At 37.4% G+C, this 12,444-nt stretch overlaps 1 protein-coding gene across 3 annotated transcripts in view; it reads right to left on the bottom strand.

Annotated features, from left to right (window-relative positions):
• The window catches only part of dclk1a (doublecortin-like kinase 1a), a 64,622-nt gene that overhangs the window by 20,607 nt on the left and 31,571 nt on the right, over nt 1-12,444 (bottom strand). For all 3 annotated transcript variants that reach the window (XM_042498805.2, XM_088088253.1, XM_088088252.1), the window contains one exon: nt 1,612-1,706. In XM_042498805.2, coding sequence (XP_042354739.1) covers nt 1,612-1,706 — 95 coding nt within the window. The remainder of the gene's footprint in view (nt 1-1,611; nt 1,707-12,444) is intronic.

The raw sequence follows: 12,444 nt of genomic DNA, 5'->3' as shown, positions 1-12,444 counted from the left end.
GAATTGCATGCTCACTCTCTGCACAGCAGTATTTTCTCTACAGAGTTACAGTGCGTTTTTATCTCAGACCTGTTGGCTACATAAAACATATTATGATTTTTGACGTTTTAACAGGGATTTTTTAAAAAACCCAGATTGGTGACAGTATACTAGAGTTGCAACAGTATGAGACTTTCATAACCTTTTTAGAAAATATTGGGATGTAAGGGTATCATGGTATTAAACAATGTTATAATAATTATTATTATTATCAGTCACAATTACCCTTAAAGAAATGAAAACAGATGGGTTTTTTAGTTAACCCTTTAAAACCTGAGCAAATTGGCTTATTTCTTGCTAAAAGAAAGCTCAAGAAATTAGTAAAAAAGTTCAAGAAAATTACCAGATATTTTTTTTAAAGGAAGGGGAAAGTTAAAAACAAACAGACAAGGAAATGACCTGAAAAAGTGCTTAAAAAATTATAATGATTTTGTAATATAAATATAGTTTTTCCCTAGCTTTTTTTCCCAGACATTTTTCCCTATCTTTTTAAAAATAATTTCCTAAATCTACTAATTTTCTTGAAATCTGTGGAATATTTCTTACATAGTTGGTATATGCATTTTCCCCATGTTCTTGAAAGAAATCACACCAATTTGCTCATAGTTTAAGAGGTTTAAATACTTGTGAAAGGCATCTGAAAGCAACACATGAAAGTGATGTTGCTCCAGGTTTCAAAGGGTTGAACAAGTGTTTTATTCTTATAATTAAAACTTGAAACCAATCTTTTTTTAAATGAAAGTATATTTAAAAAGTCTCCTCTTTAAAAATACAGATTCTCTGTCCAATTGCATTTGTTTTTTCAATACCGTAAATAAGCAAATATACAATAATGGTATGATAATCATCAGTTTTCAGACCATGGCATACCTTGACACTGCCATACAGCTGCAACCCTACAGTATACATGATGAAAAGTCTACCGAAATAATCTGATTCACTAGTATAAAATGTTTCTAAATTCTTTTCACAAAAGAACATGTACAAAATGACTTGATAAAAAAGTAATCCTAAATCAGCAGTTGGTACTGATTGGGTCTTTTTTTCTTTTTTGTTTTTTTAGGGTTTCACTGCATGGTGGCTAACAAAAGATGCAAACCAACCATCAGTCTCATTTTCAGATCAGTTATTGCACAAATTACTGACTGACAGATCTCTACAAGTCTGTGATAGCGTCGTTCATTCATTAGCTACCAAAGGCAGATAGAGTTCTCCATCAGGAGCTATGGATCAGCATATGTGTGAAATGAGGAATTGCCCTTGAGCTCTAGCAACACTGGTTAAGAGATGTAACATTAGAGGATGCTAACATGAGACTGCATTTCTTGGAATCCCAGAGTAGCACTGCATGAGGTCAAAGGTCAAAGCCCCGCCCTTTTCAGAGACACTAAAGATGTTGGGATGTTGTGGTTTCTTCGTGTTTCTAGTGACTCTAAGATGTAGTCGGCCTATGCTCAGTCACAGATTTGTCCTTTTCCTGAGAACATAGAGGGAATGTGCTTTAGATTTAGTGCTACTAAATGTTATGCGTGGCTATTTGTGTGTGTGTGTGTGTGTGTATTTGCCTCTTACCCGGCGTCGGCTGAGGCTGCCCGGGCTGGTCGGGGAGGGGCTGGGAGATTTTCCCGAATGAGGGGTGGACAGCTGACTGGCCGGCGTCCCGTTCACTGGAGGGAGAGAGAAAATGGAGCAGGGGGCGCATGAGTTTGGTGAAGAATATTGAAATAGATGATCCTTTAAATGTGAATTTCTAGAACAGTTTTATTTCTGAGTGTCTAGCAGCAGCCCACACTTCCGCCCTCAGCATCTAGCCATTCACATGAATGAGGCAGAGGAGTAGGAGGACAAGAGGGGGAGTAAGAGAAAAGGAAAAGAACACCGAAGTCCACATTGCTCTTTTTTTTTTTTTTTTTTTTTTTTTTTTAAACCACAGCCAAAATCCTGTTGCTCCATATCTTGCTGAAACAAACCAATCAAACCTGAACCTTCAAACATATGTGCACCAAATAATTACAGCATGCTCCAGGCTTTCAGTGCATGGCTGGAAGTCAACCCACAACACCAGGCTGTCCTCATTTTCAACCAGATCCTGTATTCTCTGCACTTGTGACCTCAGCTCGGTCTACTTTTCCAGCTGCAGCACAAAAACCCAGCAGCATCACCTCATTAAACAAGAACATGAGATTAATCAACGCTGTGTCCGAATCTTGTGTGTGGTCAAGCAGATTCCAAAAAACCCTAACAGCATCATTAACCTGCACAAAAACAGGAGTTCTTGGTCTAACTGAAAACACAGGTTATTGTCTCATGGCAACAAGGCAGGGCTTCACCTCAAGTCAACCAAGGTTGCCTTAAGTGACACGCAGATCGGTGAAACTGCAGTAATTGGGGAAGACAAAAACTGGCTGCAAAACAATGTCGACAGAGTGAGTCCAACTTGAGGAATATGTCATTTTTGGTGGGTTAAAGGCTCCAGGCACCTCTAGGCGGGCAGTCGAGAGCTCTGAAAATCAGCTTTGATGGTCTGAATGGTTGAACATCAACTTGTCCGACAAATTAGGTACAGGTGGGAATGACCCAAGGCCCCACAATGTGATTACAATACCTGAGTCATAATATATAATTTCTGCAATTCAAATATTTTGTGATATGCTGAGTAATTCTGTAACATATACTGAGATATACTGCATTTTTTTAATTGGAATGTATATTCCCATGGGTAAACTTTGTCAGTATCTGTTTTCATCTGATATGACAAAGTTTTTAGTCTTTTTATCGTACCTTAGATACAATATTACAAAATTGCCCAAATATTGCGATTTTTCGATTTTTTCTCCGATCCCTAAAATTAGGTGACTTTAAGGGTGGTGGAAGGTATTTAAATGAACTGATTTATAGCCAAAAATGCGACTCTTCCATAGAATTTAGATAAATAACATCTGAATCAAAAAGATATAGCGTGAAATGTTCAAAAATAAAAATGAAAAATTCTATATTTTCTTCCATTTTCCAGCCTTTGTTTTTAATATATGCCACCTTCATGCCTATATTGTATTGTTGCATGTAAACAATATTTCATTTGCAGACTCCACCTTTGTTGTATTTTCAGAAAGCATCGTTCTCGATGCAGCAGAGAAGTGAAACCTGTGGGAGCAAAGAGGTCCAACCATCACTGTATAATGTTTATTCCCCTGCCGAGATCAAAGAACTTTGTAAATTATTCAAGACAAAGGAGATAAAGCCCACAGCAGACTAAAATAGCACAGGCTGCTTCTACATTAGTATTCTTATTTTCTAAACCGGCCGTGAAAAAAAATAAAAGAATGGGCTATTGTTGAAGCAATTCCTGGATATCTTCATTGATGAAATTCAGCAATGAAGATCACGCACGGACAGACACTCCTCCCCGGTTACACAACCGGCGGTTAGCGTTAATATTCAAAGATATCTTACAAAAACCTTAAACAAAGGAAATGGTATTAAAGACGGCGAAGAAAATAACATATATATTCACACATATATGAGCAGGTACACGTGGAGTTTACGCTGTCAGGGTGGGCGGATGACAAACGCCGGTTACGTAAAAGCCGAATAAAAATGTTTGTTTTCGGTTCCTACCTTCCACTTCCAGCATGATGAAAAACACAGTGATAATCCAACGCGGGGTAAAACAGATAAAAAGGAGAACAGCACCTCTGCACGCGCTCCGTCCGAGTGTGATAGTAAACTGGTGAATGGGAGAGACGGAGCAGAGCTGTACTACACCGGGAGGCGGAGAGGCTGATTGCGCAAACTGTGACGCGCACCGGGGAGAGAGAGAGAGAGAAAGAGAGATGGAGAGATGGAGAGAGAGAGAGAGAGAGAGAGAGGGATGGGTAAAAAAAAAAAAAAAAAACTATGATTTTTGATCATTTTTCGTTCCATGAGAGCAGGTTTACATTGAGATTTTGAACTGGGAGAGAAACTGGGAGAAGGAGGGGATGCGGATTGGGTGAATGGGATATGGATAGAGTGATGGTGGTCAGGAGGAGGAGGCAGTCTGTTCTTTGTGGATTCTGAAGGCTCTATTGTTCGTTGTCCAAACATCCTCAAGAAACAAATGCTGCTATTTTTAAACTAAAAATGTTCACCCAAAGCAACAGCAATAGAGGCAGTGTGCTCTGTATTTAAGGGGTTTTTAAGCTGTGTTGACATTAGGGGTATCTTGATATACTGGTTTAAGTAATATCCATGACTATATATATATATATATATATATATATATATATATATATATATATATATATATATAGTTGTTGTTTTAAATTAATTTATATTTATTACAAAAAGGTAAAAAAAAAAAAAAATCTAAATTGCTAATAATCTATACAACAAACCAAATGATTAGGTTGTGACAAAATGAATGAATCTTACAGGTTCAAGAAGTATGGATTCCCGATATTAGAATTTTTTTTGTCAATATCTGTTTTCTGATATACCGATATATCAACTCATTTGGCCAATAACCGATACCAATATCGATACATCCACTTTTTTCCCCCATCTAATTTAAGTGATCATCAGGCCTCTTCTGTAGTGAAATTAACATCATATCATGCATGCTCTTGCTGTGATGGCCCCCCAGCAGACGGCGACATAAAATGCAATGCTTTTCAATATATCTAATATTCATTCACTGTGCACAATAAGAAAAATACTTCAATTTAGGGTTGATTTTTTTTAACATGTTCATTTTGTCAGTAAATAAATATATTTATTGGTTTGTGATATCGGCAGAAATCAGCATGTTGGCCGATTCCCATATTTCCTTTTTTAAGCCAATGTCTGCTAATACGATTTGCAGATATTTTCATGCATCCCTATCAAAAAGGAGTAAGAGGAAGTATAAACTTATTTCTTACTTCCCCTTCTACAATACTCAATTAGTTCATGAAATTTATCTCTAAACTATACATAAATGCATAAACATACATACTTATGTATGTTTATGTTGTATTATATCATGTAACTAATCCAGCACCTCACTAATTATTCGCATTTCTTTCTGTTCTTGCTTTGCGTTCCTCCTCTACACCATCTGGTTGCCTTATCACCATTCTAGAAGTGTAACTGCTCTTTTTTGTACACATTTGTACAATTATGGTCACAGACTCTCTCTCCACTTCCCTTCACTCCTGTTTTCAGAATTCACTTGCCAAAAAACTCACAATCATGTTTGTAAAAAATCAATTAGACTGATAGCATTTTTAATACTCCCTATAGATATTTCAATAACATTGTTATTGTGAACTCTTTGAGCCCCAGTTGAGGTACTTGTGAAGCAGCTCAAAGGCTAAATGTAGACAGATAATGTGAGACATCAGTGGCACATGTTTCTGAAGAACCAGTCGGCCATTTACTCATAGGGTTGGTGGTTGGTTAGATGCAAAGTGCAATGTGTTCTTTCTAGATTCCTCTTGTATAGAAACTTAACACTAGCACACACGGAGAGAACAGTTGATGATACCAATTTGACTGGAATGCACTGCAGCCAGAAAGATGGTGTGTCTCCAGCTTTTTCTGCACCTGCTGTGTTAAACACTATGGCTGCACAAAGAACCACAAGGAAGCTTCATTGCTAGCTGTGCTAGCAATGAATATGGAAAAGTACCTCATGTGTCTGCTGGCTCTAGCTGTGCCATGTGCTAGATGGCTAAATATTGTGAAATAGATTTCAAAAATGAAGGCCTCACAGTGATCATGGAATATACTGAGTGCATATCTAGCGGAATTAGGCTATAGTGGCTGAACAGGAGTTCTAATATTTTTATGCAAAAGAAGAGTGCTGGTATTTTGCTTCTTTATCTTCACATAATGGATTAGTACATAGTTTACCCCCAATGACCGTTTGCATATCAATTCAATCAGCTTGGGTTTTTTTTTTTTTTTTGTTATTGTGGGAATTTTGTCCACCATAGATGCATGCGAGAAAAACATAGCTTTCTTCACTAATTTAATGTTACATTAAGTTAGTGAAGAAAGTGTGAGAAATTGACAAAAAAAGCTGATGGATTAATATTTGCTTTGTAAAATGGAAAATCATGTTTTCCTAAATTCTATTAGGCTGTTTTTTGTCTGTTCTTAAGTAAAATGCTGAAATGTCTGTTTTTCCAACATTATATTTCAGCAGTATCCAAAGCTAACACTGAAGTTTTGATTTACAAATGATCATTTTGTGGGACCGCCTAATCATGTTCTTCCCTGTATGTTGCTTATCAAATGTGCTCCCCCGTGTGTATATAATCAGGTCTTTAATCTGAGAACTACACCTTATTGTACACACATGGTATTGTAAAAATAGGACAGCATAATGAAAAACACGTGGTTCTTAAGTAAACATGAGATCATCAGTCGTCACTAGAATAAATTGTCATTGTACGTCTCTGCAGATAAATCTGTACGTTTCATGAGTATCATATCAACATTTCAAATGTGACATGGTTTAGATTCCATGTATGTGAGCTGAGTGTTTAATCAGAAGAAGGAGGTGACTGGCATGACACCTGAGTGAGATGGCTGCTAAGCAGCGATCAAACCATGTATTTTAGGCCAAAACATAATGTTCTCCTAATCATATACCATGTGGGTTTCAGGCCTAAATCTAGCCACATACCAACCACAGCACTGTTACAACAAGAAAATGGAAACTGAAGTTTCCACACTTCTGCCAAAAATGAAATACAAATCTGACATATCTGTAATTTGTAATAAATAATAAAATTTGTGCATAATATATCACGGTTGTCGAAAGGTATTCTTGAAAATTCGACACGCAAATTCTGTGAGTTTAGAGGAGCTATACCTTGTAACAAATGTTTTGGAACAATTTGACATGTATAATATGAAAAACACAGTCAAACACAAATTAATGATGGCTGAATGTACATAAGAGTGGATTTTTTCAGACACAATGCTGTTCCATAAACCCGAAGCTGCCTGGAGGCATGTCATTATCCTGCCTTTAGTGCAAATATCAATACCATAATTTGTTTTTCTTGCAGCCTCTATTATTTGGTTTGGTCTTTGTTATTTGTTACGCTCCCTGTGCTTATCTGTTTTTCAGAAAGTACATTTGTACCCTTCATGAGTGGTGGTGAAGGCTGCAGACATCACGCAATGGCAGTTCAGAGTGTCAAAGCCAGCAGCAGCTGATCCTCTGGAGACTACTCTGGATTTGTGAGTGGGTCGGCCTCCCCGCACACTTCACCATCAAGTCTCTCCCGTCATACGCAGTTGCTTATGACAGAAAGAGAAAGGTGAGACCCCTAAGTATCAGGAGTGACGCTTGCTGACACCATCTGCACTCCTCTGTTAATTTTAGCTGACATGAGGCATCAGAGGAGAGCAGGGAGGCAGATGGCGACAGAGGCAGAGAAAGTATGTAAGAGTGCAAATTGTTTTCTCACATTATTTTAGGTCTGTGTGTGTATAGGCACTCAGCTGGGGTTGTGAGATCATTGCAAAATGAAGCTCGCACGCAAAAAAACTTGGCCACACTCACACCTGAGAGAACACAACGCCACATCAGACCCTCAACAGTATAAGTGTGAACACCTAAGATATTTCTTTGTCACTTTTAAATTGCAATGTCACTGAAATTGCGTTTAATAGCTGGAATTTTCTCTGTTGTTTAATCATCGAAGGTCAGTCAGAAAAGGGCGAGATGTAATTTGTCTCTTAAGATTTAATCAGCTGGAATTCATAAAAGAATGAAACATTTTAGTGTTACTTTTTCATTAATTTTGCTCCGCATTTATTAAGTGAATTATCATTTCATATCCGCGTACGGTATTAGATAAAGACCCGTGATTCATCGACTGCATTAGACTGAGACCTATGATTCACCTCCCAAACATGCCAACAGCACATACTTGATGTTTTCAATTAGAACAAGGAAAGAGTGTTCAGCTGTGTCAGTGCCGGGAAGAGGTCTGATTGTTTGGTATTACTGACTTTCTAAATTGATTCAGAATATCTCTCAGAAGGCTCGTGTTCCCAAAACAGACGAGACCAGACAAAAGGTGTTCATCGAGTCTGATTAAACCCTACTGAAGATGGAACAAATTAAAAAGTTTCAAAGTTGTTTTCATTTCATCCTCTGACTGCTTTTGATTTTTTATTTACAGTTTGTGATAGAATTGTTTTCCTTTATTTTTCATCTTTTCTTCTCAATTTTTGAAATATAATAATGTTTTAAACATTTTTCCCTGTGTAATGCTGTAAACTGGCAGAGAACTCGCTACACATAAAATGACTGTGATTGCTTAGTGTAATGAAAAGTTTTTGTTTTGTTTAACCATTTTAACTTTTTGGATCATTACAAACACATAAAACATTTAGTTTTGGAAATCTGTGTTTGTTCTACTGGACTTTTTAACTTCAATATAGTGCCTTTAAATATTGATATCCAATAGCATCTTTGATACAGTTGGGAAAAACAGAAATTCAGGATATAAAATACACTTATTTTTCAAAAGAAATAGATATAACAGCACTATAACATGACAAAGACTTTTCTTTTCCTGATCAGTAGCAGAGAACATCAGAATGACTGTGATAAGCATTAATAATAAGAGAGAGGAAGAAAAAGTAGCTGGCGCCAGTGTATCAATACTATGGAGAATTAGCATGAACATTTTTTGTGCTAAAAAAAAAAACAGAGCTGGGCTATATGGAGAAAATCAAATATCACATAAAATATATAACATTTTTGACAAAAAAACGTCAATATCGATATTTTCTACAATATTGTAGAGTTGATCATTAGTGCTTTCAAAAAATATTTACATAGTGACGTTTTTGCTAAGTAAAAAAAGAAAAAAAAAGTAATATCATAGGGTGTACGAAGTCCTTCAGATATTTTTACATTAAATCCCACGTATCTATATACCTGTACATATGCACATGTACAGAAAAAGGAAGGAGCCATAATGGCTGTTGGCTGCAACTCAATCCTCAGTAAAACTTTCAGTCCTCCATTTTCACTTCTGATCACGACTAATTTACACTCTCCCTTATCTACAGGTTTACAAGTCTATACACATACACATCTACAATATTTAACTTTTTACAAACTTCCACTTCAAATGAAATGTGAGCGGAGTCATAATTCCCAGGATTGCACTGTAGGGTCACTACAAAGTGCCTTCTTTACACCATCTTTTCATACAACAGCGTCAACTTCTAGATTGACATATAGCAAACATGTCGGCAGCAATTTCTATTCATTAATAATGGCATGACATGGCAACAATTATAACTAAACGTCCCTGTGATATAATGGCTGATCTTTTCCTCTGCTTGGAGGGAAGGAGTTACTGGATGTCATATTTTTCCCAATCTGAAAACATTTTTCAGTTGCTGTTCTTTTTTGAATTAGCCACTAACTGCTGTTAGCTGCTTTTTAATTCTCTTGCGGTAGTTGCACACATAAAATGTTGTATTTATGTTTACAAGCTAATGCACTTGTAATTAAATTACCATGTCAAAAGTAATTCACTAATTATGAAACTGAGACTCTACAGACACATCTAATGTGCCTATCTCCACCACATAGTCAACAAATGTTCAGTATGATCAACATTAAATCATAAAAACAGTATTAGATCCTCTGTTTGTACTGCGACTGTCTCACTGACTGTCTCACCAGTCTGTTTGTCCGTCTCTTACACACACTTGTGCTCCTCAGTGGTGTCGAGGTCTAAGCTTCAAACACACACAGTGAGGAGCGGCCAGACATGCAGAAGGACACCAGGTGGTGTTTGAAAGCACACGTGTTGTGTTACATGCTCTTTCACCCTCCCCATCTCTCTCTGTCTCGTTCACTATCTCACACAAAATTCACGCTTCACATCTTCTCTGTGCGGCTCCTTTGGTCCAGATTATTAGAATTGATAAAGAATGTTATTAATGCCTGTGCTGGCTGGCTAGAAAATGAATATGGGACTTCAAGGCTGCTTTTTCAAACACCTGAAGACCTGCAGCAAAGGTTTTGAATGAATTTCGTACTTTACTGTGCTCTCTCAGAGTGTGGACGAGAAATAATAAAATCCTACGAGCTGCTGGTTTCTAAATATCAATAAATGGACTGAGCTTTCTCATCTGGCGTCCATACTTTTAATTTCATCGCCGAGCTCTGAGATAAAAGGGTTTTGAATGGAGCTGCAATTAAATAACTGACGGCAGCAGCGATAACATTTTGAATAATGAATCATCTTTCAGATTTAATGGGCTTAAAGGTCTACATTATTATTATATTTAATACAATGAATACGGTGATGTAACATACCAGACAAACTGTTTTAGCTGGAGATTAGATTGGCCTGTCATCAATTAAGGTGAATATCTTTCTCTACTGCAGGAGATTAACTTGTTGACAGTGTGCTGTGAGGTCAAAGGTCCATCAGACAACATTAAAATGACAGTAATCCCACATTTCCTGACAATAAAAATAGCAAGAATGCTTGATAAGGATCTGCAAGTCACACACACTTTCCTGATGAGGCTGGAAACTCAGGCACCCTTTTTAGATCCACTGTTGTTGTTGACAAGAGATGGAATCCCCTCGTTTTGTCAACTGTAACTGTAGCAACTGTATGTTTTTGTAATATTTAGGGCTGCAACTATCCATTGGTTTTATTACTGATCAATCTTTGCAAGGGATACTTTGCCAATTTCAAACCAACGTTGTATCATAACAATGTGGATATGTAAACTCTGGTAAACTACCATCCACCAAATCTCCTTGTTCATCTCAGAGAGAACTGCCCCTCTCTCTCTAACATGCAGACCAAACTCAGATTAAAATATAAAACTAGGCAGCGCTGATCACATATAAACCAAAATTCTGCAACTGCACCCTAATTATCACTTAAAATGTTGTGGGAAACATATTTTAATGCACCGTCTGGCTGAAATATGAGAATTTGTGAGAAGGAAGTGGGTGCCATACTGCTTCAGTTGTTTGAAAAACAGAGGCTGAAAAAAATGAGTTCCAAATGTAAAACTAAGCAGCGCTGATCTATTGTAAACCATGGCTCTGTTACAGCATTGTTTCTTGCAACATTTCTTGCCTCAGATGTTTTCAAGACATATTTTAGCTTACTGTTTAACTGTAATTAGAGATCATTTGTCATCAGTCAGCTCACATTATGTCATCCACCAGGAGTGTTTATTAGTCTGATGCAGCACAGTGCATTCTGGTAGTTGTATGTTTTCTACCTCTTCGGCAAAAGTAAATGCCACAGCCCTTTTTCTCTGTTTTCACTAGCTATGTAGCACCGATTTCAAAAGTATTTGTGTCTATGTACTGCATAGACAGCCCAGCTTTATCAAAACACCATATTTCCAGGAGTAATAAACCCCTTCAGTCATTTTCTTAAATTAATTGAATAAATGTTTAGTCTATAAATGTACAACCAATTTGGAAAATGCTCAGCAAAATTTCCCAGAAGTTGCACAAGTTTTGATACAGTTCAGAAAATGCTCACTCGCTCTTTCTCAAATATTATCCTTCAATCATTAAGCTTTTATGTGATCATAAACTGCAAATAAATCACAAGTGCAAATATAAGGCATACTCTACTAGCTGCATCAAATCATAGCACAGCTGTAACACGGTTCATCTATAAAATTTGTAAATTATTACACTCATCTGCTTCAACAGAAACGTATAATTTCTCATATCATACATAGTTATGTAAGATTTCTGTGCAGAGACTGGACTCCAATGAAGCCTTCGTGTGAACACATGGAATAACAGAATGGGCACCTTTATAATAAGCCATGTGGTGCTGCACACAGTATCAGCTGTTGTTGACTATTAGCATAATTCTAGGACAAATTGTCCCCAAGGGAAGGGGGCATGTTGTGCTTTTAAAGTGAAATGAACAACATCTCCTCAGACAATATCAACATTAGAGTGAAAAAGCAAGCTGACTGAAAATCAGGGTCAGAAAGCAGATCATTCAATTATCTGTCATTTCCTCCTGTCGCTCCACTCTGACCTCCTCAAAAACAAAGTTATGATGTATAAAGGGATGAATACAGTGCAGCGCACGACAGTCAACATCAATCTGGGAACATCTGATGATGCTAAAGTAGCGGAAGCGGTGCCAGAAGGGGAACATTTCTCAGAAGTGAAAACGCCGGGACGGTCTGACTCAGGGATCCACAGCGAGGACCGAGCGTCAGTCAGCTCTGCTCTCAACCGCAGGCCATTTCACAGGAAGTCACTGCCATATATGGCTGTCACAGACTATTGTGTCTGTAGCTACATGATTCTACTGTGCTATGTTTCCATGGCAACCAAGACGAGTCAGTCTTTTTTTCTCCTCCTCTGTCTCAGTCTCTTGTTTTCTCTTTCTC

Source organism: Plectropomus leopardus, chromosome 15 (genome assembly GCF_026936395.1).
Source record: "Plectropomus leopardus strain MGB_pleo_1.0 chromosome 15, ASM2693639v1, whole genome shotgun sequence".
Taxonomy (NCBI): domain Eukaryota; kingdom Metazoa; phylum Chordata; class Actinopteri; order Perciformes; family Serranidae; genus Plectropomus; species Plectropomus leopardus.
The sequence above is the reverse complement of the archived record's forward strand: the minus strand, read 5'-3'. Positions and strand labels throughout refer to the sequence as shown.